The sequence below is a fragment of the Carassius carassius genome, chromosome 17 (genome assembly GCF_963082965.1).
Source record: "Carassius carassius chromosome 17, fCarCar2.1, whole genome shotgun sequence".
Lineage (NCBI taxonomy): Eukaryota > Metazoa > Chordata > Actinopteri > Cypriniformes > Cyprinidae > Carassius > Carassius carassius.
The window spans coordinates 3334316-3362127 of NC_081771.1; the positions used below are offsets into that span (position 1 = coordinate 3334316).

General features: G+C 33.9%; 1 protein-coding gene across 4 annotated transcripts; it reads left to right on the forward strand.

The window, feature by feature from the left end:
- The first annotated feature begins 3615 nt into the window (after nt 1–3615).
- Nucleotides 3616–27468, forward strand: LOC132160767 (sodium-coupled neutral amino acid transporter 3-like). Of its 4 annotated transcripts, none has more exons than XM_059570452.1 (17): nt 3617–3825; nt 10185–10322; nt 10688–10708; nt 10816–10900; nt 11052–11167; nt 14056–14129; nt 14470–14562; nt 15123–15204; nt 18786–18868; nt 19328–19386; nt 20462–20635; nt 20718–20797; nt 20881–20981; nt 21438–21562; nt 22708–22852; nt 23672–23775; nt 24446–27468. In XM_059570452.1, exons 2-17 carry the CDS (start codon nt 10219–10221, stop codon nt 24548–24550), a joined length of 1551 nt encoding a protein of 516 aa, XP_059426435.1. In that variant the 5' UTR covers nt 3617–3825; nt 10185–10218; the 3' UTR covers nt 24551–27468. The 4 variants fall into 4 exon arrangements, with proteins under 4 accessions (XP_059426437.1, XP_059426439.1, XP_059426435.1 ...); XM_059570453.1 differs by having other exon boundaries at nt 10819–10900; XM_059570454.1 differs by lacking the exon at nt 10688–10708 and having other exon boundaries at nt 3616–3825.
- The last annotated feature ends 344 nt before the right edge of the window (nt 27469–27812 follow it).

A 27812-nucleotide genomic window follows, 5' to 3' on the forward strand; every position in this document is an offset into this window, starting at 1 on the left:
ACATGCCAAAGTTTAATATTTAGGGTAAGTAGTCCTGAAGTACTTCATGTTGGCTGCTGTTCAGCCCTCATTGGTAAACTCTTAGCCAAACTGACTTCTGTCTGGACTCAGCGTTCCTTGGCATTCCCATCACTGTGCGAGAGCACCCTGCTGACAGAAGCTGTCGAGGGATGCTGAATAACTAATCTAATCTTGTTAGGCCTGTTGCTGCTGATTAGAGATGCCTGATTGTAGATACACTCATTAATAATAACATGCCACACATATTATACCTTATTTAACCTTTATCTGTCCCTCGGTTCATTTTGACCCGAAAATGATTTTCAAAGAAATTTCAAAAATCGTGTGCTGATTGTACTGGTCCAGCATTTCTTTACTTTTTTCACACTTGCACCAGGAATACACAAAAACAATTGGAGTCGATTCGAGGAGTTTAATTGGGTGAAATAAAAATAGTAACAAAAGTAATTTTAACCTCCATATGAATGGAATTTATGAGAAAATATTTGATTATATATATATATATATATATATATATATATATATATATATATATATATATATATATATATATATTTTTTTTTTTTTTTTTTTTACATTTTTACATTTTTTGGACTAAACACAGTTAAATTTGAGTGATGTGGTGGAGACTAATGAGTTCATATCGAATTTATATTTTAAAAAATATATTCAATATTTAATTCATATTTATGAAAGTGAATGGAATATACATATATTTAGGTTATAATTCAGTTAGAATTTTTTGTAATGTTTCAATATATACTTTAATCCATAAACAACCAAACCGTTTCACTTGTTTTGCTCAGTTAAAAATCACCATAGGTTTCTATAGGTCCCTATAAAAACATCCAGAATTAAAGGTAAATATAATAAAAAATCACCAAAAAAATAATAGAAAAAGCTAAATAAATATCTAGAAAATAAATTATAAAAATGGATCAATATAAGATTTCTGGACCCCCCCCAAAAAAATTAGTGTCATTTTTAGCCTTCGGGTCATTTTGACCCAAGAGGGACACTTTTGTTATAGGTTTGGGAGAAATGTATGATGAATATTAATGAATATTCTAGCTCTAATTACACTTTAATTGATGCTGGTGAAAGAGATGGAGACTTGTCAATACTAATGTCACATTTATTTGATATATATATATATATATATATTATTATATTATATATATATATATATATATATATATATATATATATATATATATATATATATATATATATATATATATATATATATATATATATATATAGTGTGTGTGTGTGTGTGTGTGTGTGGATAGATAATACAATATAATATAATATAACCATTACGTGACCCTCTTGCATATGGAAACATCCAGTAATGTGTTGTTTTACATGCTGGAGACATTTATCAGTTTTGAGGATGTTTGTGGATGTTAATAGGTTGTTGTTCAGATTTGTACCAGATCACCCAGTCACCTCAGTCCATGTGAGCGAACGCCCACTGCGCTCTGTAAACAGTACATTACGGATAAAAGCTTAAACTCCAAGAAAAAAAAGACAGTTGCGAAAGTAGTTTCACAATCAAAAGAGAGGATGAGCTGTGTTAATCAAAAGTCCTGCTGCAAACCTGACAAATCTGAAAGAATCCAAACAATGGAACAACATTTGAAGATGTTTCAGTCACATGAAAGAGCTGAAGGATTTCTGTAATCTCTTCTGGTCAGGTGTGAGTCAGGAGGGCACGTTTACCCTCAGATTATGAGCAAATGCTCCACGGAAACATTTCATTAAAGTAATTAGTCTGGTTGAGCAGAAGTGTACAGTGGTTTTGACAGCGTTGGCAGATGCTAATTTACCGCTTTGCTGTGACTCACACACATATGCAGAAGCAGTGTGTTGTTTTCTGTGATGGAAAGGCAGCTGCAGTCTTTCATTAGCAGAAAGAGTGACGAAAACCAATGAGAATCTAATGAACTGGCATGGCAACCGTCTCATCAGAGGGCTGAACATGATTGAGTGTTATTAATAATACAAGCATCATAGTACTATTCAGGCTTAAAGATTCGAACATTCAGCTATCCTTATTGAACTTCCGTATGAAAGACATTGTTTATTAGTATTATTTATATACTATGTTTAGCAATATTTTGCATTTGCTCTATTTTTATGTTTAATTTTAGTTCAAGTAATTTTGTGATTTTTTTTAAAATATATTGGTTCTTAAAAGTAGTTTTCATTTGTTTTATTTCAGTTTTATTTAAATTTACAAAATCTTTTAATAGTTCAAAATATAGTTAACGATAACCACACTGTATTTATTGCACCAAAATGTTTTGATTGTTATTCACATTGGAACTTTTATTTTTATACTTTCATTTTAGTTTAGGTTTTAGTAATTTTGTCACGTGCATTTGACATTTATTATCATTATATATATATATATAAAAAAAAAAAAAAAATATATATATATATATATATATATATATATATGTATATATATATATATATTTAATTTCAGGTAGTAATTTTTGTAATTAAACTTGACATTTAAAAAGATTTTGTTTAGTTTCAAATTTTCATTTTATATTTTTATTTCAATTCAGCTTAATGTCAATTAACAACATTTTAGTAGTTAAATAACAACACTGATGGCAAGTTGTTCACAATTCAAAAAGTAACATGCTTATAAACAGACAATAAATAATATTTACAGATGAGTTAACAGGTCAGTAACGTTTATTGACCTGTGCATATGTGTATTCAGCAGACCGCCAATGGTTTATCTCCCGTGACGTTCATGCTCTGCTAAATTCAGGCGGCATTTCATGGCGCAAATAGCCGGAGTGCTGTGGTGAGCTTTATCCATGCAACCTGTGCTAACCCCCCCCCCCCCCCCCCCCACACACACACAAACACACTTCCACCACTATATTTAACCCTAATGGAGAGAACGGCACACTAGACGTCTGCTGAACACCAGCAGCTCTTTCACTGCATTGTTAAACGGCTCATCCCTATCTAATGTGAAAATGGACACTTGTTCACAGACACACAGGTGAGGGATCAGGCTGTATATCAGCTCCGAAAACTTAGTCGAAATATACTTTAAATGTAGAAATGTAAAATATATAAATGACAGTTTTAAAAAAAAACAGTAACTTTAATTTAATTTAATTTAAATTAGTTTACATTTTTTATTAATTTAATTGATTTAAAATGTATGCATTTTTGTTATTTTAGAAATAATTTTGTTTTAGAAATATATTTTAATTTTGTTAATTTTTTTATGTTTATGTTTAAATGAAAGTCCTCTAAGAATCCAATAAAGCTAGAATAAGATCAACTGTAATATATTTGCTCTTTGACAGGTGGAGGAAACTTTTTAAAATAAATAACATTGAAGAAATATTAAATGAAGGGATTAATTGTGCTTACCAATATACAATATTCTAATACGGTATAATTCTTGTATTTGAGTGGACACAGTTTTCGTTTATAATAGTTTTTTTTCCCAACAGGTTATCAATACATTCATGGAGCGCTTGGGAGAAGTGGGCGGGGCCACTGAAAGGTCTCGTCGGCTGCCATTGGACCAGACCCACAGAAGGCGGGACCTAAACAACCCCCACTACTCATCCATACAGCCCTTCACTAATACACTTCATTTTTCAAAGCAGCGAGAGACGCTCTTTGTCTCTGTTGTAATCAGACCACACGAGGAGAAGACCTACAGGAACATAAAGAAGCCGAAACACTGGAAAATATAAGCAAGAACAGCATTTCTCATTTTAGTCGTGAAGATCTCTGAATCCAGGAGTTCACTGACCGGTAAGTAATACATGTTCATGGGCAAAGTGTGATCTGTTCGTCTTTTAAGTACTTTAAAGAGATGCATAATTAATTACATCAGAAAACAAAAAATGAGTGAAACAAAATACTTGAATTAAATTTATGGGAAAAAAAATAGACTCGTTGTGAATATATCAGTTATTGTAGATGCAAAAAAAAATATCGCTATACCGTTATACCCTTTCCTTTGTCCGTATTGTGTGTGTGAAATATATCTATTTTTGTTATTTACTTTGTATTTGAGTCAGAGACGTCACGTGCATTTTTTTTTACTAAATATGTTACTCAGAAATATATTAAAAATGCAGTTCATAAATGCAATGACTTGAATACCCCTCTTCTATGATGAGCATGCTTTTAAGTTATTTATTTATTCAGTCATTTATTTGTATTCATTATATATTTTTTCATGGCTTAAGACTATAAAAATAAAAAGGTAAAACAAATAAATGTTAGTAGTTTGGCAATAATATTCATAAATAATATAATAATAATAAAAATATAAGCATATTATTATTATTTACTTTATTTAATTGAGTTTTTATGTAATTCGTTGTATTTCTTCTGTCTTCATTATGGGACATTAATTTTAAGGTGCATTCTCCTGTCCTCGGGCAATGAAGTGGCTAAACAGATCATTAGAAGATAAATGATCTGTTTCAAGACTGACAACAGTGCTAATAATTAAGGGCAGTTCTATTTATAAATGTTAAAATGAGATGCATAAATAGCCTATATTTTCCAGCACTTGCATTTCATATTCCATATCAGCTGCATGTCCCTTCTTCTTATTTTAACAGGATTTCTTAGCAAGAGGTGTATCTTTCAGCTTCCTTTTCAAATAGGGTTTGTCTTCTAGCTGAGTTTAAGAGAGCCTACTTGGGTTTAAGTTCTCTGAATCTCTCGATTCCTTGGACCTTATGGTCAGCAGTCAGGAAACGAGGGGTCAGAGGGGATGCAGAAAGTGGGAAATTAGCTTAAGGTACTCAATAAAACTTGAACAAAAGGAAAATTTGGATGTGTCTCAACAATAGTTTGCCGAGGAATTACACAAGCACGCTAAAACTCTGACACAAAAGTCAGATTGTGATTTCATGCCGTATTGTAATGGATGGGGGCAAATACAGTATGATGCACTTTGAAAGTGAATGGACTGAAACGATCAATCGATAGTTTACATAGTGGCCAATATCTAAAGAGGTGTGACTGTGCAATGAGGCAAACATCTGTTTTTTTTTTCAGTGAACTTCACTGGGAAACCTTTACAATCATTGACCGTGAGTAAACAAGTATATCCCAGAATTTTCTAGAGACAAATGTGTAACATCAGCTCGGCGTGCCTGACCAATCGTATCCCTTCCTCAAACATTGTTCAGAATGTAAACATTTGCATCCAGTGCGGTCAGAGCTCCTGGGCTGGTGCTGACAGAGGGGTCACTGACCTCACATCCAAGGCCACATATGTGACCCTGATCCACAAAACCAGTCATAAGGGTTAATTTTTTGAAATTGAGATTATACATCATCACTTTCCATTGATGTATGGTTTATTAGGATCGGACAATATTTAGCCAAGATACAACTATTTGAAAATCTGGAATCTGAGTGTGCAAAAAAATCTAAATACTGAGAAAATCGCCTTTAAAGTTGTCCAAATGAATTCTTAGCAATGCATATTACTAATCAAAAATTACGTGTGACTGATCACGTGAACATTTTTGGAGTTTATTTTCATCATCATTCCATACTAGTGGTTCCCACCATATATCAGAACTGTAGCCTGCTGCATTCATAAGACATTTTACTTTAAAATAATGTGTTCTCAAGTGAAGATGTTTAAAGAGGAAAAACAACAGACTCAAATCACACTCAGATCTTGCAAATCAGTGTCTAATTGATATGAAATCTCGTTTTGTTTGTCTTGTTTGTACATTTTTGTACGATCTGGTCTGATGATTAAATTTTTTTCTTCTAAAAATGGTAAATTTCCATATCATTCACATTGTAGAAACTGAGAAGAATTCACCGCCTTATAATCACAAATAATCATGTGAGCTATTTAAGTCGCATGTCCAAAAATAATAATCCTAAAAAAAATCCTAAAAAAATAATCCTAAACTGGCAGTTTGGTAAAGAGCAATCATTACAGGGCAGGTCCTTCTGACCTCAGACAGGTCAAACATGGTACTAGCCCTTATGGAACAAAAATATATTGCAGTATATTGGAAAATATCATGTAATATATTAGGCATATATTCTTATATATATTAATTTTTTCCAATATATTGCAATATACTGAAAGCGGCAATCATTTGTATATTTTGCAATATATAATATAATATATGTATCATCAATATATTATTCAGTGTATTCAAATATATAATATATTAGAAAATAAAAATGGAAAATAATATATTACAATATATCACAATATATTTTAAGAAATATATTGGTAAATATATTTTCCTTTCGTAAGGGAGAGTGGTGTTCTGTGAATTATAATGGAATAAATAATGTAGAATGTGCATATGGTATTATTTAGTATCAGTCTACCACAGTATTCATTTGTAAGGGGTTCAGTTAAGAGCCTGGTATGGTGAAGACCAAGACTAGCAGGACTTTGTGTGAAGAGCACTGGTTGTGGAAGTGTTGAACCCCAGTTTACCCTCAACAGCTTCTGGGGCTTTAATGTAAAACGGTGGGCAGGTGGCTTTTTGACGCTCATAAAGAGAAGAATTCATGTATGCTGTCTGCTATTGTAGGTTTGCTACATTGCAAAGCTGCCATTTGCTTTATATTGCGTTTTTAAAATTATGTTTTGAAAGCAAGAGCTGTGATTTGTAGCAACTTTAAAAGAGCAGTATTGTGCTGTGTGATACATTCTTCCTTGAATGTTGAGCTACTTCAGTTTAGAACCAATTTAAAGGTATGACGCCCTCATTTATTAATTGGAAGCTGACGGAAGGAGGCATTTAGTCTCAGAGTGCCAATTATATGTGATTTGCTGTTTGCCAAACAGTTCAACCCGCCTAATTAAAATCTCCCTTGTGTAAGCATGAATTTAATTGACATTATCCACATGCCTTTCAAATGATTTCCTATACTCATCAGCATGGTCAAATCAAATTCAATCCCGTGACGTCACTGTCTGCAGATGTTGACAGCCACACTTGTTACTCAACCATGCACAACTAGTTAAGCATTTTATATGGGTAAAACCTGTTATCTTCATCCTGTGTGCACACACACTTAAGGTGACTTTCAGTCGTCAATGGGAACCAGGTTTGGGAGCATTGTTGTAGGTCCAGGTCAGAGAAATCAAGACCGTATGAAATAATGTAAAAATAATTGTCTATTAAATATATATGCCTGTAAAATATATGCCTCACAGCACGGCATTGTGCATGAGATATTTGCAAAGGAGACTTAAAATTTGTCTATAGAGACTGGAGCCCATCTGGTTCTGTTTCTCGACTCTAGTTTGAGGTTAGGGTTGGTGACGTCTGTATTTGTGAATGGTGATAAGGCAGCAGCACATTGTTGAATGGTCATCAAGGACAGTGCATTGTGGAAACAGCTGCAAGGGATGATAAAACTGATCGTGACAGGACTTCTGACAAAACTGAGCTCTACACCTGAGTTATCATATTTCGCTCATCTCACAAGTAGTTAGTCATGGTAGATTAACCCTGTGATTGCCTTCTGTTCACTTTTTTTCTGCATGTTGCTAATTATTATAATAATGCACTTACATGCTTTTTTTCTGACCGTCGTCTACTGACCTTCCTGTGTCAGCAGAAAGACTAGTTGACCTGTACTCCACCTCAGAATGCTTCACGAGTTACTAAATTCATCAGCTCAAATAGACGTTTTTAATGACCTTGGCTGCAACCGGTTTTCTTTACTGGTCAACACGACATTAAGCGGCTTCAGGGCTGCCAAAAACATGTATTGCAGACAGCCACGGGACTCCATGCCTCTCATACCCTCACATATCATCGTCATGTGAAATTCAAGCTCATGCCAGAATTCAAATCCCCTCTGGACCCCAAAGAGGAGCTGCTGTTTGTAGTGCCTGATCAAAAGCTCGTCGCATTATCCTGTTGATGATGCTGATTATTCAAATACAGGCATAACTGAAGAATACCTCAGTGACATTGAGATGGTCCTTATTGCACAGTGAACCCTGATAGGGTGATTGGGGGTGTGTTTGGAAGGGTTTGTTTTGGGGGGTTTTAAATGAATGTAATGTTTTGTTTTTTTTTATTTAATGCTAAAATAATAAGAAACTTGATAAAAAAAAAACTTAAACAAGAAATGTGGGCTTAATGGTTTCATCCAAAGTCTCTTCTGCTTACCAAGGCTGCATTTGGTTGATACAAAAAATACAGTAAAATATGTAATATTGTGAAATATTATTACAAGTGAAAATAGACATTTTCTATTTTAATATATTTTCAAATGCTATTTATTCTGGGGATGCAATTCTGAATTTTCAACATCATTAATGCAGTTTTCAGTGTCACATGCTGATTTTTTGCTCAAGAAACATTTATTAATATTATCGATGTTGAAAACAGTTGTGCTGCTTCATATTTATGTAAAACCATATTTTTTTCCGGATTAGAAAGTTCAAAAGAACAGCATTTATTTGAAATCTTAACTAATATTAACAGTCGGGATGTTTAATGATCACACAAATCACCATAAATCACCATGATGTGATTTCTAATCAGGCACAGAATATTTTAAAAAGCTCCCTTGCTGCTTTGACTCATTATGTTGCTAGTAGTATTACATTTTAATCTAAAGTCTGCATCAGTCTCATTTGGAAATAGACTGGACTCCAGACTTTCCCTCAATTATCAGGCCGTAAACGAACACACTCGTACACTTCTTCATGTGAGCTTCTGTTTTCCCACGCAGACGGTTGTTGTTGTGAGCGGTCTGTGTTAAATATATCATGACAGCTGGGCGTCTCAATGGCCCTACTGTTTTACACATTCTCCTGCAGCTTCCACAGTTCAGTGGACTAAAACCTCAGTCGTCAAATAAACAGTAACGCTGTTAATGTTATTGAGCCTCTGTCTTTCCAGGGAACATGAAGAAACTCTTTGTTGAAGAGCGAGAACATCTGCTGGCCTAAAATCACACCCTGGTGTGCCGTGCCTCATTGTTGACATCATAAACCGTTGGTTTAATAGCGTGCATAAATGGATATTAGGAATCGGGGGAAAGGGCCAGTCACTAAATCATTGAATAATCTTGGTGAATTTTTAGTTGACGTTTCTTTAGATAAGCACAGTGTCTTGAATGTACTGGTTTATAAATGGGAATTTGAATCTAGTGGTAGTGATGTGACTGAATTGAGATGATTTTTCATGATGAATTTGTGCATTACTGACAGGTGGCACACAATGCAGTGTTTTGAAGATGAATCAAAAATGAGAAGAAATAATATTTGCAATATTTAATTAAAATGGATGACCTTTGAAGGATACTCCACCCCAAAATTACAATTTTGTCATAATCACTTACCCCATGTCGTTCCAAACCCGTAAAAGCTTCGTTCATCTTCATTCTTTTTCTGATGATGCTTTTCATACTTTACTTGGCAGTCTATGGGACAGTCACAAGCCTCCCAGTTTTCATCCAAAATATCATGTAACATGACAATAGAATGAATTTTATTTATTTTTTCTATACCATGGTATTCTTTAAGAAGTATAAAGCTAATATCTAGCACATGAATATTTTAATCATTCAGTATCAAAGTGTATATAAAATAACTTTTTTGAGTATTATATTATTAATATTAAATTTTTTTTGCATTTTGTTTTATGTTTTAGTAATTTAGTTGTTTGTGTAATTTGTATTAGTTTTAAATATTTAGCTTTAAATATTTTTTATTTCAGTTTTAGTGATTTTACTACTTTTCTACATAAAAATACAACATTTCTAAGTTCTTTAAAGTTTATAATTACAACAACAAAAAACTAGCTGTCAAAGCAACATTTCTGATTTTCATTTCATTTTCATTTCTTTTCATTTTATTTTAACTTGATGCACAAAATAACTAAAATTAAAATTAAAACTAATAAAAGGATAAAATAAAATAAATAACTATATAACATACTAATAAAAATGACAAAAACACAACAAAATTGATAAATCTACCAAGAACTAAATATACAAATAAAAAATCTCAATGATATTAAAATTTAGTTTTAGTTTTTATATAACAATAACAGCCGTGAACATATAAGACAAATTATAGGTGTTTACAATTAATGCATACAGTTAATATTCATATAGTTTCAAATTCGGATCTATTTCAGACAACTCACACGTGGGATATTGACTACTTCCACCATGGAACCTGTCAGATCAGAAATGAGTGTCTTTTCCAATGGGAAAGGTCATGACCTGGGAGAGGAAATGTGCGTGCCAATGAAGACTATGATGGAGGAAGAACAGTAAGCATTTTTAAATGTTCATAGATATGTGCTCTAAGAGAAGTTAGTTGCATGTGTGTCTACACAGTGGGAAGTGTTTGCTTTGTCTTGTAGCACCTGCATGAAGAACCAGGCCACTTTATAAACAGTGGTTCTCAGCTGCCCTTGCTCCTTGATTATTAGCATTGCGTTTTCTCTGCAACCCATTTGAACTTATATCAGTTTCACTGTGTCTCTGTGCTTCTGTACTGAGGTCTTTCTTTTGTATACTCCTCAAATCACTTTTATCTTCTGGCATGGTGTGTTGACTTGTCTAAGTGCATGTTTACCTTATTTTTCCCTCCTGCCCGATGATGGACCTTCTCACACTCTCTATCATCCCTCAGCAGCTGTACCCATCACAGCAGGTACGTCAATAACAGGAAACCAATGACTACTAGATGCAGTTAGGCCAAATGAATTGATGCAGCTTGCAAGGTCATTGCCGATTAAATGTCGACTGTCGTCGGTCCAGCAGGTTTGATGATCCTGGCAGCACACTTACTGAGAACATTGAGTTCCTGCCCAACGGCGAGGGAAAGAAGCCACGTTTCACTGATGTAAGTATGTGCAGGATTTCAACCGAAAGCATAACACAAATAGAAACTGAATGATATTTGACTGTGTTAATGTTCTCGGTCAGCTGTTGTAGCAGTGCTTTTGTCATTTTTTTCTGTTTTGGTTGCTCATCAGTTTCATTTCCTCTCTTAGTTTGAGGGGAAGACCTCTTTTGGCATGTCAGTCTTCAATTTGGGCAATGCCATTATGGGCAGTGGGATATTGGGATTGGCCTACGCTATGGCCAATACTGGCATACTGCTTTTCTTGTAAGTGAAATCCCTTCATTACTCTTTTAATGACAGATTGGCTGGAAAAAGTCATTGATTGTTGGAGGTTTGTTCTGATGTTCAACATCAGTGAATCATCTCATGGTCATGCAAATGAACCGGTCACGTCCAGCCCTCAATGAATCTGAATGACAAGCATTTGGCACACCATTGGCTGTCTAATTGCTATGGTAATTAAAGTATTGTTTTACATGTGTTATTTTTCCAGGCATGCTCTTGAATAATTGAGTGTTCCCTTTTGGAGGCTGTTAATGTTGATTGTGTACCAGAAAGGGTTTTCACCCTGTTATGTAATATATTAAATGACACATAAACCACCATTTGGCCTTTTTTAAAATCAGCCCAAGTTTCAGGAGTTTTAAAGTACTGCAAATGTATGAAATTATTTAGATGATTAAATTAAAGTGATTGTGTTTTATCAGTCTGGTTCTTGAAGTGGTTAAGAAAGGGATAATATGCAGTTAGCCCGTCTTTTATTATATTTATTTTGCAATATATCTATCTATCTATATATATATATATATATATTGAGAGAGAGAGAGGATATATATATATATATATATATATATATAGAGAGAGAGAGAGAGAGAGAGAGAGAGAGAGAAACTAACTGTAAGACGTTTCTTGTGCTTATCAAGGCTGCATTTATTTGATAAAAAATAAAGTAATAATGTGAAATATAATAGCAATTTAAAATAATGTTTTTCTATTTTAATATACTTTAAAATATAATTTTTCCCTGTGATGCAAAGCTGAACATGATCCTTTAAAAATCATTTTAAGATGCTGATTTATTATAAATGTTGGAAACATTTTTGTGCTACTTTTTGTAATCTGTTATACTTTAGAAAAGAACAGCATATATTTAAAAATAGAAATCTTTTGTATATGTTACCGTTCAAAAGTTTGGGGACAGTAAATGTTTTTCTTTCATTTTTTACAGAAATCAATACTTTTATTTAGCAAGGACGTGTTAAATTGATAAAGAGTGATCGCACTTATATTGTTAAAAAAAGATTTCTAATTTCATGTATTATACAAAATATATTAAGTGTCTAATAATAACATGTGTTTGTGTGATCTGCAATTTACTGTTTATTTCCCTCCTTCCTAAAATTTTCCACTGGTTAGCTCCACCCCCTTATCTATTCATGGCCCCAAAAAGGCCATGACCTGGGCTGACCACACCTCCTCCCTTCTACAAACACAACCTTCTTTTTAGAAAGCACCTCCCCCATCCAAATATAGTTGTCATATTTGGTTTCCGTCTTTGGCTGGGGGAGGAGAGCAGGGAGACGTCTGGGGCGTCTGTAGCTCCAGTCAGGTTGCAGGCAACTGAATACCACTGATCAAGTTACCCACCAGGCCAAGACTGCTTCCTCCAAAGATCTTATTTCCGGGTATATAACAAGAAATTAATCAGCCTCAATTTGGGAGAAAGTTCATGCATCCCTCTCAGGAGGCATTTTGATCAAGTCCAGTGTTTTTACTTTTCAACTCCACAAAAGACTCGCCTTGTAGGCCTATAAATGAGAAAATGGGTTTTCTGGGATATTTGTTAGCAGTTGTCATCAGGTGATGACTTACATTTTGATTTGACTTTCTCATTAAGGAAGGCATGTTTGAAATTAACTTTTTGTGACTGTTTGCATTTCATATGAAGCATGCAGTCTAGAAAAATATTATTTGCAAGTGATTATGTTCATGAGTGGATCAAACAAAAGCAGACAAGAACATTCCCTGGTCATATCCAGTAAAAAATGATGTCGATGTGCAAAAGGTTTTTATCTCAGGTTGCTGTCAAGGGAACATTTCTCATTTTAATGTAGTTTAGATGTACTAAAATAACTAAAACTAACAGAATATATAAATGTTATATAAAAGAACCCAAACACTAAAATTAAAAATGACAAAAACACAAAAGAAAAGTACTAAAACGGAAATGGAAAGTTTTAAAACAAAATATTCATGAAAACTATATCAGTATCGCAGTGATAATAAAATAACTAAAATTTCTTATTGCTTATTCTTTTCGATTTCAGAGTAAAATATGACCTGGATTTTTGTTTGGTTATCTGATGAACATTATTATCAGATGAGGGTGAAATTTTTGAATATTTTTTTAAATGGTGGATTTTCCTCTAAACTGAGCTGAAAATAGTATTTGTGCATCAGCTTTTTAAATAAGATGATTAATGTTTATAATGCCATAATAAAGACATATTTGTGTTTAAATGAACAATGCAAATTCACATAATTCTCCTGTAGTTGTGTGGAGTACAGATCACACAGGTACTGAGAGGACTTCCTCTTGAATACTGAATTGGTAGGCAGCTGTCAATAGTCCATGAGAACATTTGAATAGAGTTGTTATAGAGCTCTTGCCCATTGTTAATCACTTGCCATTTATCAGGTTCCTGTCTTCCAAGAAGACTTGCGATACATTAAATTCTGGGACAGTTTGCCTCCTGGGGTGAAAGTACACTAATGGTTTTCCACCGCTGTGTAGATAAATCTTTTATCAGAATTACCTTTCTCAAAGTTAACAAACCCAGACTTTCCATTACATACGCAAAAAGTAAAGAATACGATGAATTGATAAAATTGGTTGGTGGTGTGTTTGATCACAGGGATTCACAGAACAGTTTATCAGCAGATGTACTTTTTGGGTTCCAATACAAACACTGGCACTTTCCCAAGATTCATTCAGAAGTAAATCTTACTCAATAATAGCATTAATATATCTGAAAGAGGTATATAGCATAGTGGACCTTATTTATATGAGACGCATGCATTAAGAGCATTAAGAGGTCTAGTAGGTGTTGTACTGATGTGGAGTGATTGTAACGCTTGTATTTTGTATTCAGGTTTCTCCTCACGGCTGTAGCTGGTCTCTCTTGCTATTCTATTCACCTCCTGCTGAAGTCCTCTGGTGTTGTGGGTAAGATGAGGCTTTTTCTCCATCAGTGCGTTTTATCCTTATTAGGTGGACAGATGCACTCAAGTTATTCACCATTCTTACTGTTAAACACATAATTGTAATACGTGGCATCGCACTATAAATAATAGTCATAATAAAAAAATATTTTTTTTGATGATTACTTATGCAGTTTTAAAGCATTTGTATGCAGTTGATGTCATTTCCTTACTAAGTTTCCATGTTAAACTGTGGTGATCGGAGGCAATGATAATCATAACATGAGATACAGTGTTTTGTGGAAACTTGGCACCGGTGGTGAGATTTGTCTTTCTCTTCATGTTTTACTGACATTTATTTCCAGGAATCAGATCTTATGAACAGCTGGGATTCAGGGCCTTCGGAATGACAGGGAAGATGGCAGCCGGAATCGCTATCACTCTTCAAAACATTGGAGGTAAAGAAAATCTGCCAAGTAAATTAGCCCAAACTGACTGTTTCCAGACAGTTTCTTTATTCATATTTTTTCTAGATGTGACAGATCGATCTTGTTTTATTCGTCATTATTCTGTATTTTCTCTTAATTCATTTCATTCATTTTTTTGATGTTCCTAACTGCTTTTGCCAGTTAACTTCCATACCTGTACTTTCGTTCACACACTTTCTGAATTGGCAAAATTATGAAACTTGCTCTTTGTGTCTTGTTCTTTGTCTATGTATGTATAAATATGTGTGTGTGTGCATAAATACATTTACAAAATACAAAACAAATACATTTTTTTTATATTGCAAAGTTTCACATTTTCCAAAAGTTATTTGAAAAGTATATTTATATTTAAAATATGTATGTTTATTATAAAATATATATTTCATATAAGTTTCATAGATTTTTTTTGTAGTTTTATAATTCCAGCAGAATACAGCAAGCAAAATGAGCATAAAATCAGCATAAACCCCTGACAGCTAATACTTTTGAATTTGATTCTTCTTATTTACTAATTTTTGTCTTTCCTATAGCCATGTCCAGTTACTTATACATCATCAAGTCAGAGTTCCCGCTGGTCCTGCAGGCATTTTTGAAAGCAGATACCAATTCAGGGTAAGGACTTTAGAGCGTCATTGTAAAATGCTGAAATGAAATGAGAAAATCTTGACCTTTGCTCCTCATACCATTTTGTCAGTTAAATGTGAATGAATTGACAAATCTCCATTGACTATGTAGCCGCTGGTATAGACATATTGTCATTATCAGCTGACGAGTCACCGCTGAGGTCAAAAACCTGTGGTCCACTGGGGCAAACACTCAAAATCTAGGAGAGGTGTTGTGGGCTCAGTGAACTGTGGTTGTTCAGTTAATAAGAGAAAGGCAGCTGATTGGCTGATACTATCTCTTTCCAAACAAAACATTAAAATGCAAAAACATCACTTACATCATCATCATCATCGCATCTCGTGCGCCACTGATGACGCTTCCTGACGCACACCTAAACATGGCCTCAAAACCTACCTTTTTAGCAAAGCCTTTGAATGATTCTTAATATTGTTTCTTGTTTTTATTTGTACTACTGTGGGATTCTGTGTGAATATAAATTGTGTTATAAATCAAATTTATAATATTAATATTAATATAATTTTTTAATTGTAATATTTTATTATTAATATTATATAATTAATTCTAATAATAATAATATTATTATTTTTATTACTATTTTTGCATTCAAATGCAAATGTTTATTTAAAATTCGACTAATATAAAAAAAACATTATGCACAATTTCCTCATCACAGGCAGGCACAGCACTCAATTCAGCATGTGTTCGTGTCTGTGTCACTCATAGCACGTGTCTATAGGTGTGTTCGACATCATGCAGCACTGTGCAGATCGAACGCAATCTGACATGAAAAAGTGCATGCCAGTTAGAAATACAGTTTCTGTATTAAGCAGTTTAAAAAAAGTGCAAAAGTAAAGCTAATCATTATCAAAACAAAGCTAATCATTATCAAAGGTGTTCCGTCGATAAATATCCATACCGTTTTATCGCCCAGGCCTAGTTTAAATGTGGTTACAAAAAGTCAGCATGTAAAATCATATATATAACATCTAAACATAGTCCATTTATTGTACTGCAGAGGAATCTTTATGCTCCTTAGGATAGCGTATCTTTATTATCTCTTATATATAATGTATAATGTTGCAATTCCACGTATAGTAGTCTACATATAGTACGAGAGGGTCGAGAATCAACATGCCAGCCCCCACATTAGTGTCTGAATGCCGGGACAAGTGAGGAGTGGAGAGGGTCTGAAAATAGAGGAGTCTCAAACAAGGCCTGGATCTACACACTGTGCAACACCTTGTGACTCTGTGTGTGTGTCCTCGTGTTCACAGTGTGCCGGTTACTTGAGTCCAGGAGCAGAAACTGCACCATGCTGTAGTCAGCTTTGGGCATGATATTAGATGGTCTGTGTTGCTGGTGGCCACAGCAATTACAACATGCTGTCTCATAAATCATGAGAATCGCAGACTCAGACTGGAATTGGATGGAGTTAGACAGGTTGATTCTGGAATAGTGTAGATGTTTTCCACAGCCACACAAGTGAAGATGCTGTTAGTTTGTCACAAGGGTAGAGGAACAGAAAAGGAGACCAGTAGACAAAAATAGGCATCCAGTTATAAACATATATATATATTTTTTACTGTTTGCTGGTTTATTTTGTTGCCCTTTTTATTCATACTTCATTTACAGCTCTTACTATAAGTTAAGCAGATATGATAACCATAATTGGATATTAGTGTACACTACTTTTGAAAAGTCGGTAAGATTTTTTAATATTTTTTGAATATGCTATATGCTTATAGCTGCATTTATTCGATTAAAAATTCAGTAAAAACTGTAATATTGTGAAATATTATTACAATTTAAAATTACTTTTCTATTTGAATATGTATTAAAATGTAATTTATTCCTGAGATGCAAAGCTGAATTTTAAGCATCATTACTTCAGTCTTCAGTGTCACATGATCATCCAGAAATCATTCTAATTTGCTGAATTGCTGCTCAAGAAACATTTCTTATTATCTTTTTTCATTATTTTGCATGTTCAAAAGTACAGCATTTATTTAAAATAAAAGTCTTTTGTTACATTACAAATGACTCTAAAGTCATTTTGATCAATTTAAAGCATATTTGATGAATAAAAGTAATAATAAAAAACTCTCACTGACCCCAAACTTTTGAACTTACAACCCGAATTCCGGAAAAGTTGGGACGTTTTTTAAATTTTCCGGGACAAGGCCGGAGACCTTTATTGGATGCCCGTGGTCTTCGGGCTCTCAGACGACACTGCATCACTCATCGGCATGATTGTGTCAATGACATTACTAAATGGGCCCAGGAATACTTTCAGAAACCACTGTCGGTAAACACAATCCGCCGTGCCATCAGCAGATGCCAACTAAAGCTCTATCATGCAAAAAGGAAGCCATATGTGAACATGGTCCAGAAGCGCCGTCGTGTCCTGTGGGCCAAGGCTCATTTAAAATGGACTATTTCAAAGTGGAATAGTGTTTTATGGTCAGACGAGTCCAAATTTGACATTCTTGTTGGAAATCACGGACGCCGTGTCCTCCGGGCTAAAGAGGAGGGAGACCTTCCAGCATGTTATCAGCGTTCAGTTCAAAAGCCAGCATCTCTGATGGTATGGGGGTGCATAAGTGCATACGGTATGGGCAGCTTGCATGTTTTTGAAGGCTCTGTGAATGCTGAAAGGTATATAAAGGTTTTAGAGCAACATATGCTTCCCTCCAAACAACGTCTATTTCAGGGAAGGCCTTGTTTATTTCAGCAGGACAATGCAAAACCACATACTGCAGCTATAACAACAGCATGGCTTCGTCGTAGAAGAGTCCGGGTGCTAACCTGGCCTGCCTGCAGTCCAGATCTTTCACCTATAGAGAACATTTGGCGCATCATTAAACGAAAAATACGTCAAAGACGACCACGAACTCTTCAGCAGCTGGAAATCTATATAAGGAAAGAATGGGACCAAATTCCAACAGCAAAACTCCAGCAACTCATAGCCTCAATGCCCAGACGTCTTCAAACTGTTTTGAAAAGAAAAGGAGATGCTACACCATGGTAAACATGCCCCGTCCCAACTATTTTGAGACCTGTAGCAGAAATCAAAATTGAAATGAGCTCATTTTGTGCATAAAATTGTAAACTTTCTCAGTTTAAACATTTGCTATGTTATCTATGTTCTATTGTGAATAAAATATTGGCTCATGTGATTTGAAAGTCTTTTAGTTTTCATTTTATTAAAATTTAAAAAACGTCCCAACTTTTCCGGAATTCGGGTTGTAAATGAAAACTTAATAAAAACATTTTGAACTTAAAAAAAAAACTTTTTGCACACTTATATTTAGCAAATAATCTATAAATAGTTTCTTTTATGTCTGTAATTTAAAATGGCCAAGTATAGTGGAAATTGTAAGTATTAAAAGTACATAAAATTTAAAGTATTAAAAGTACATAAGTTCACAAGGAAAATGAACTCTAATCACCATAATGGTGACAAGTATTTACAGTATGATGCCTCTGTTTGATGTTTTTAGTAAATTGTTGTATTAATCAATAAAATAATGGACATTTGACATTTCTTGAATTGTCTGTTTCTGTAGGGAATGGTATCTTAATGGAAACTACTTGGTGGTGCTTGTGTCTCTCTCTGTCATCCTACCTTTGGCTCTAATGAAACAGCTGGGTGAGTCGATCATTTCTACTTCAGTCATCTCATCTGTCTCCCCACCTCATTAAAGTGGGTTTCTGTGTACGTTTGACCCAGTTGTATGGACCGTTCATATTACAGAGCATCAGTTCAAGCACTTTAAAAGCACGTTCTGTTCTCATATAAAGCAGGAAGCCAAACCAGTACAGCGTGTTTATCTGACAGTAACAGTCCGTTTTAACCACACACAATTCTGTTTTTCTTGTTTTGACGTGTTTATTGTAATTGAATCAAGTTGACCTTGTCAGTATTTGTGTCTTGTTGGCTGTGCCAGCACATATTAGCCTTTGAGATGAGTGATAACTCACTGTGCTTTTCTTAGCTCATGCATTTATAGTTGCAGGGATTTAGGCTTGAATGCATGTATGCAGCATGTCGATTGACAGTGGCACTGTGACGCCATATTGACTTGCTTTGCTATATTTACATTTTTAGGTTACCTTGGTTATACCAGTGGTTTTTCACTCAGTTGCATGGTCTTCTTCCTCAGTGCAGTAAGTATTTACCATCATCATCATTGTCATTAGTTCAGATATTACTAAAGTTAATATGAAAACAAAATGTATCTTCATAAGTGCATGCTATTCCAGAGAAACAATATGAAGTTATCAAGACATTCACAAATCATTTATTTGCTAAAAAAATTATAGTTTATAACAAAAATCACCACCTTCCTGTCCCTGTATCTCATCCATAATTCAGAGTGTGCTGAATCACAGCTTCACATAACTGTTCGCCCGCACATTTTTTCCCCAGAGGAAGCAATATATTGCATGCATATTATATCCATATCTACACACAGCAATGCTGACTCATAAAACACTTGTTAAGACTGACTTCAAAAGAAGACAACTGAGGCTTTTAATTGGTTACACTCTCGGGATAAAACTATGTTTTCTAGAATGTTTCACAAGTGTAAGGTTTGTCATGAAGTATTCGGCCCATTGAAGAATAATGGTTTAGGGGAATTAGGAGAATACACACATACAATAAATACATGGCTTTTTCACCTTTAAAACATTGATCGCAAGATCAAAATTCTATAACAACTATATATAAACATGTCAAAAATGGTCTTATTTTTTATTTATTTATTTATTCATTCATTCATGTCATGTAATTATTTTGCCATCCAGTTTTTTTGACGCAATTAAAAGGAATACACATAGAACGAACTCAAGTTATTTGTTAATTTTCATGTTTTTGGTATTTCACCTGCTGTTAGGGATCATTACTTTTAACCCGTTGTATTTTTATTATGTCTGTATGTCTTTGGACATGTTATCTGACAAGAGATGTAGCCATTAGAGGCTTGAATATAATTTTATACAAACATGTAAAAAAAAATACCTCTTTTGATATTTATCCTTTACATTTTTGCAGTACAGTTTGTTTGTTTGATGGCAGTTAGAGGAATACACACAGGAAGTACTGATGTTCTTGACTGAATTATATGTTGAGTACTTACATACAATATATACATAAAATAGCCAAAATGACCACACTAGTAGTCTTTTTGTTACTGATATTCTGTATTTTCCATTTTAACCTAGCCTTCTGTATTTTTAGGTCATCTATAAGAAGTTCCAGATTCTGTGCCCATTTGAGGAGTTTTCAGCCAATAGCACGCTGGAACACGCTCATTCAAATGTGACAGTGAACCACAACCATGGCTACCATAATGGACATGTGATGGTGGATGACTCCCACTGCAGCCCGCAGATGTTTACCGTCAACACACACGTATTGCACAATTTAATTTCTGCTTTTACATTTACAGAAAAATGTATCAGAACACACTAAAACAACACTCTCTGTCCCACAGACTGCATACACCATCCCCATTCTCGCCTTCGCGTTTGTCTGCCACCCTGAGGTCCTGCCCATTTACACTGAGCTGCGCAAGTAAGTCGACGGCGTTAATGCAGCACTGCGACCGTAATCTATCTTTATGCAAATTGAATTTGCATTGTTTTTTTTCCCTGCAGCCCAACTCAGAGGAAGATGCAGCACGTTTCCAACGTCTCCATTCTGATCATGTACACTATGTACTTCCTTGCTGCTCTCTTTGGATACCTAACATTTTACAGTAAGTTTAACACTTTTATATTTGACTGTTCCTAGTACTAGCAAACTGGATCTTGCATTTGGTACAGTTTTATGTATGCATTATATTGCATGTAAAATTAAATACAGTCCTGCTTTGGTTGACTTCAACACATAGTTCATTTTTAAAAATGTATCTGATAATGGCTGTAAAAATAAATTAATATCAATATGAGTTGTTTTGCAATGCTAGAATGTGTCCTGAGAGTTTGCAGATTTCTTACTTTCGTTATGTGTATTTTCTTTGTTTAATTGTTTTGCTCTCTTGTTTTTTTTTAAAGGTAACTTTAAAGGTGCTTTATAAAATAGCTGTTATTACTATTTCAGCGTTTGAATATTCACATGAGATTGTCTTGAAATATTCAAATCATAATGTACTGCTTAGCATGCATTATTAAAGCTGCAAACTAAGTAGATGTATTCTTGAATTTTGCCGCAGCTAATGTTGAGGCCGAGCTTCTGCACACATACAGCAGGATCGACCCCTACGACACTCTCATCCTCTGCGTGCGTTTGGCTGTGCTCACCGCCGTCACGCTGACTGTGCCCATCGTTCTGTTCCCAGTAAGTTTAACACATTCATATGCTCATATCATTGAGATTGTGTTGTTCTGAGCATTTTTACCACAGTATATCCACAGGGTGATACCAAATAAATCATAAAACTAACGAAAAACTGCATTGCCTTTGCGATTTGCTACTCATGTAATAACCAGTCAAATAACCAGGAATAATATAAAATATAAAAGATAAACATTGCTTTGTTTGTGTATTATTTAATTCACTGGATTATTTAAATCAATACTGCAAGGTTATGTAATACAGTAGTTCTCAACCCGGGGGCTGGGACCCACTAGGGGGCCTCACCACACTTTGTTTAGTTGTAAAAATAATAAAATTAAAACAAATAAATACACTGTAAATAATAATAAACTAAAATGATATATGTTAAAAATTAATCAAACTTTAAAATTATAAACAGAAAATAGAAAAGTCAGAATATTAACAAAAACTTAGTATTAGTATCTGAAACTAAAATAACACTGCACTGATCAAAGGTTTATGCCACCTTTGTTCCTGTTAAACCCTTGATACAGATAAGCTCATATTATATTTCGTAATGTAATTTCTTCCCCCTTGTCAGTTTTTATTTTATTTTGTTTAAGAACCAAGGTTCTTGGAAAACCTGGATATATGAAGGAATTTTAAATGTTTAATTTCTAGACCTGGAAAAGTCAAGCATAAGTCAAGGTAATTTTTATAATGAAAATAAGTTATTCTAATTATGACAACATCTCTTATCGTAAAGAAATTTATTTTTGTGGGTAAAAAAAAACTGTAAAAAAAAAAAAAAAAAAAAAAATTATGAACTTATGGAATAAGGTATTTAAGTATTTTAATATAATGCCACTCCAACAAGCTGTTTTGTCATTACTGCTATATCAATCCTTTTTGTTTTGTATTGTAGAGTAGTGGGACCTTGGAGTCAAAATTATAAAGATGTAAAATATGAATCATTTAGGTTGAATAACACAGAAAAAATAACTACTATATAGTTATTGATATATAAAATGATTGATGCTGCTCATGATTTAGAAGACAGGTTAAGCTTGCTGTAAGATTAAAGTAGCTCAAATGTTGCTTAAATTCAGGCATTAAACAAAGCATTAACATATTCTCAAGCTTCAATCTGCTACTTTTTCTCAAAGGTGCGGAGAGCGATTCAAGAGATGATATTCCCTAATAAGACCTTCAACTGGATCCGACACATTGCCATCGCTGTCGTTCTCCTGACCTTCATCAATATGCTGGTCATCTTCGCTCCCAACATCCTGGGCATCTTTGGCGTCATTGGTGAGACCTTCAATCATCACCGACCCAACAGCCCAAAATCCAGAGAGGTCAAATGTGTTTTCTGAGGGAAACAATTTTGTGTTCAAACAAGTGTCAGAAATGCCAAAGCAGAGACTCACATTGGCGTCACTTGTTTGTCTTGCTTTCTCAGTGTGGGTTAGGGTCACTGACACCGTCTCTGGCCTTGAGAACAGCTTCAAATGTCTCCATCACTTGTTTTCACAGATAATGTTGTGCTGTTAAATCAATATTTTTGTGTTTAGCTCATATTACTGGAAAGAAGGCGAGTGTCAGGGTTCGTTTTGACCATAATGAAGAGGAAAACAAAACAGATCAATGACATGAAACTTCTTTCTGTCCAGGTTTCTAAACTAAAATTATTATTATTATTATTGTCGGATTTAAAGTAAAAAAATCTATTTAGGATGTAAAAAAATATTTATGTGTAAAAAGGGCAGTAAAGCCGTTTTAAAAATTTGTGATATTTATTACAAATATCAATATTTTGACATTCTTTCAACATTTTACTGAATGAAATGTTTAGAAAATTTTATAATTAGCTTTATGTGTTCTTTAAACACACACACACACACACATATATATATATTTCATTCCAGAAATCCTTTGACATTGACCCATGAGTCTTACTTTGATGACCATAAAATTGTTTCTGTTCACATCGTGTTCTCATTTAACATTTCCTTTCTCATTTTCATCAGCAAGGACAACGTTGCTGGAATTTTAATTGTCATCAGTGTCAGATTTAATTTAATTCAGCTGATTAGCCAAACTATATTTGTCTTGCTCTTCCTCTTCCAGGTGCAACATCCGCTCCGTGTCTTATCTTCATCTTCCCTGCTGTCTTCTACATCCGTATCGTTCCCAAGGATAAAGAGCCAATGCGCTCTACTCCTAAAATCTTTGTGAGTTATGTTTGTATAATTTATGACTACCCAGTAAGACAGAGAAGTACATTTGAAAATGTTTTTAAAAAGCTTCACATTGATAAAGGGTTATTATATAGAACAATAAAACCACAATTTCTTACTTGAAATAAATAAAACATTAACTGAAATAAGATTAAAAACAAAACAGTAATATTATCTCATTTATATTAAAATAACACTGACCTTTAAGGCAACGTTTGTGATAGTTGTTAAATGAATGATAAAAACTATATAGATTTTATATATAGAAATAAATGAAAAAAAAAGAATTACTAAAACTTTAATTAAAATTAAATTGAAAACAGAAAATAAAATTTAAATCAAAAACTACCAAAAAATATGATAGTATATACTAATTTATACAGCACTGATCCAAGGTTAATGCTACTTTATTCCAGTTACCCTGACTCTGAAACGACCCATCTGAGTGGTTTTCTTTACCTCTATATCATCACATCTAAGGATTTATATAGTGTTTATATCTCTTCTAATGTAAAAAAAAAAAGATGCATAGGATAAATGCGCTTAAGTATCAGTTCACAAAATAGTGTGAATCAAAACATCAGTTGTTCAGGCAACACCTTAATTTGGGCAGAAAGTAATTTGTTTTGATTAATGACAGAATAATTTTTTCTCTTTTTCTCAGGCTGCCTGTTTTGCTGGACTGGGTGTGTTGTTTATGATAATGAGCTTGGGCTTCATCATCATTGATTGGACGACAGGCAGCAGCAGTGCTCTGGGTGGCCACTAGGAGAAAAACTCTGATGAACGACGATGTGTGTTTTTGTGTACGTGCCTTTGTATGAGTGTGTGTGGCATACGTTAGGTTAGTGATGTAACATACTGGAAGGTGATCTCATTTATTTCTATCCATATTTTTCTACACGTTATGACACAGAGGATGCCCTATCCCACTGTGGGAAGAAAAAAGGTGAGGGGGACCCAAATCAACATCCCATTTTACACAGATAGCCTGCCGTCAGATAATGGGGATAATTGCATTACTCTAAAAAACAAACAAAAAACAAAATCTTTTGATAAATTCAGACTGATGTTTTGTATTTTAAAACCTGTAAATGTACTGATTTTGTCTATTTGGGCAGAGTTTTTTTTATTTATTGAAGGGTTAGTGCATCCTCACTTAACCTGTAGAAATATACTGTTATGGCTTCAGTTTGCTTGTCGTTATTTTTATTAACTCTCACTCTCTGTTTTATCAATCCAGAGCTCTTATACTTGACACTTTGTACTGCAAGTACGGTGGAAACACATAATTGCATTCTTCAAGATTTCTTTTAAGTAACAGCAAATTCATTGTACAATAGCTAGCTATATATCAGATTTCAACATATTTAATTCTACATATTACTTTGGCCATAGAACGAGGATGTTGTAGAGGTTTTGATTGCTCTCTGGGAGTTAAATGAAGGGGTAGTTTGGTAAAGATGGATCGGTAGATGGTTTACTCTCCAGTGGGCTTTGGACAATCAACATTCACATTGCCACCTATTTCAGGTAACTTGCAGTGTTTTCGGTCAAGTGAGAGTGCAATTTATCATATCGCACAATTTCACTGTGCCAAAGCTAAGGATTTCTATAACCAAACTATCATGAAGTATATTTTCTGTTTTCCTAAAGTATGCACAGTAGTCATAGAATGCAAGGCGTGCCTTAATCACATGGAGATTTGAGCAGTGAAAAATGTATTTATTTAATTGTATCGAATATATTTAGCAGTTCACTGGATGAGTATTTGTGTAAGAGAATTAATGTTACAGTATTAACACATACAATGACAGTGTCCTTTATCATTTTTGTTTGTGTTGTGTTGAAGATCATGATGCCTGCATACTCAAGGTCATTTACACAAACGCTAGATATGGACCTCATATACATGAACAAAACCATATTTTACTTGAAATAGATAGAATCTCCCCTGGATTACAATTCAAACAATCATATTAAAGGAATAGTTCACTCCAAAATTAAAATTAGCTGGATACTTACTCATCCTCATGTAATTGAAGATATAAATGAGTTTGTTTCTCTTAATGGGAACAGATTTTGAGAAATGTAGCATTCTATCACTTGCTCACCAATGGATCTGCTGCAGTGAATGGGTGCCGTCAGAATGAGAGATGAAACAGCTGATAAAAACATCCAATAATCCACAAGTAATCCACAATTGGTAAGCAAGTGATGTTATGCTAAATTTCTCCAAATCTTTTCTGACGAAGAAACAAACTTATCTATATCTTGGATCACCTGAAGGTGAGTACATTTACAGCAAATTTTAATTTTCTGGGTTAACTATTTGTAGAAGCTGCTCTCAATAGCTCACATAAAACAGTTGTAAATGTTTTCTTTCTTTTTTTTTACAGATGTGTTTAACCTTTCTTGTAATCTGAGTATATGTGGACCTTGTTTTGGTATTAGCAGTAGTTAATGAACCAGCTGAAATGTAGAAACATGAAAGGCACCGGTATTTTTTAGTTTGAAGGAAACTTGTTGCTTATATGGAGTTTGAAATATCTCGCTCTTATTGGTTCATGTGATGCTTTCAAAACTGTAATGTGTTGAGATTCTGCCAAAATATTATGCGGTGCAATCCTATTGTACAATAAGTTGTGCTAATATTAAGTGCCAACTGATGACTAGATAGGTTGGTAGTGGCAGATATTTTTACACAATAAGAAAACTGCAACAGATGTGAGCATGCAGTTAATTTCATCACATTACTGACAAAAAAATTAGATAAGACTTATTTGTGATGTATGAAATGTAGCTGACATCTTAGTCCTGTTTGCATTGTCAACCAAAAAACAAACTGAACTTTATGCTGGAGATTGAAGTACAATGCCAGTGGTCCCCGAGAGTCACTATTTAACATGTGGTGATTTTTTTTCTTTTTTTTTCTTTATTTTCCTAAAACTTAATGTGTACTTTTTGAAGAAGTTTATATCCAAAATACTAAAGAAAAGTGCCTTTACAACCAGCTTCCTAAGATGCTTTTTGATACTACACACACACACACATTTTTTTTTTTTAAACAAGGATTTCTAGAAGTGCTGGTAAATAGCCCTTGAACTTTAGCTTTTTTTTAACAATGAATAATACAGTTACAATGAATAATAGTTTGTAATTTGAATATTCTAATAAAATAATAATATTATTTTTTAAATATCATTTTAGTCAAGCTATAGCCTTGCTGGGGATATTTTGCTTCAACCAAAGTAGCATTGGATTGAACATAAAATCAGGGGCACTGAATACTGATCATTTTGTAATGTGATTCATATGGTATGTAATGCAAAAAAATATTATGACTGAAAATCTGTAGAGGATATTTGTCTAAATGCTGCCCAGTTTTTATACCTTTTCTTCAAACAAGTTTTTCTAACATTTGTTATATTTTATCATACAGATCATCTAGATTTTTTCCTTTTTTTAAAAATAAGGAATACACAGATCGGTTAGTTTTTCCAAGCATTATTTACACACACATATAGGCCTTTTTAAGTGATACAGTTGGGTTCATGTGATAGATTGTTTAGTGCATTCGTATATGTTGTATATAAATGTGAACCACTTTCATTTGTGATGCATATTTAGCTTGTATAGTGTAAATAGCAGAACCACTTTGACAATAAAAAGCTGTTTTTAAACCTGTATGTGAGTTTTGCATTTGCTGTGCTTATGACTTTGAGTCAATAAATCCAACTTAGGACATCAATTTACTTGACTAGTTAAGGCTTCTAAGATTGTAAAATACTGTGATTAGGTTTTCTAACACTTGAGGGCGATGCTTGTAGATCCACGTGGTAAATGTCAGATATAATAGGATATTCTAAACTTTCATTTAAGTGAATTTAAGATTTTTTACTCTTATTATTTATCTACATATGTGTGCTAAATGCTGACTATTTGAATAGGCTTCTCCGGTTTCTTTAAAGCTTAAAGAAAAGTTCAAGTCCAAACGTGCTGTAGGTCTACATTTGACGTTCAATTCGCGA

Coding starts and splice junctions, on each gene's coding strand:
- LOC132160767 (XM_059570452.1), top strand. CDS start 10,219: ATGGAACCTGTCAGATCAGAAATGAGTGTCTTTTCCAATGGGAAAGGT. Junction 19,387..20,461: donor TGGTCTTCTTCCTCAGTGCA/GTAAGTATTTAC, acceptor CTGTATTTTTAG/GTCATCTATAAGAAGTTCCA. Junction 20,798..20,880: donor ATTTACACTGAGCTGCGCAA/GTAAGTCGACGG, acceptor TTTTCCCTGCAG/CCCAACTCAGAGGAAGATGC.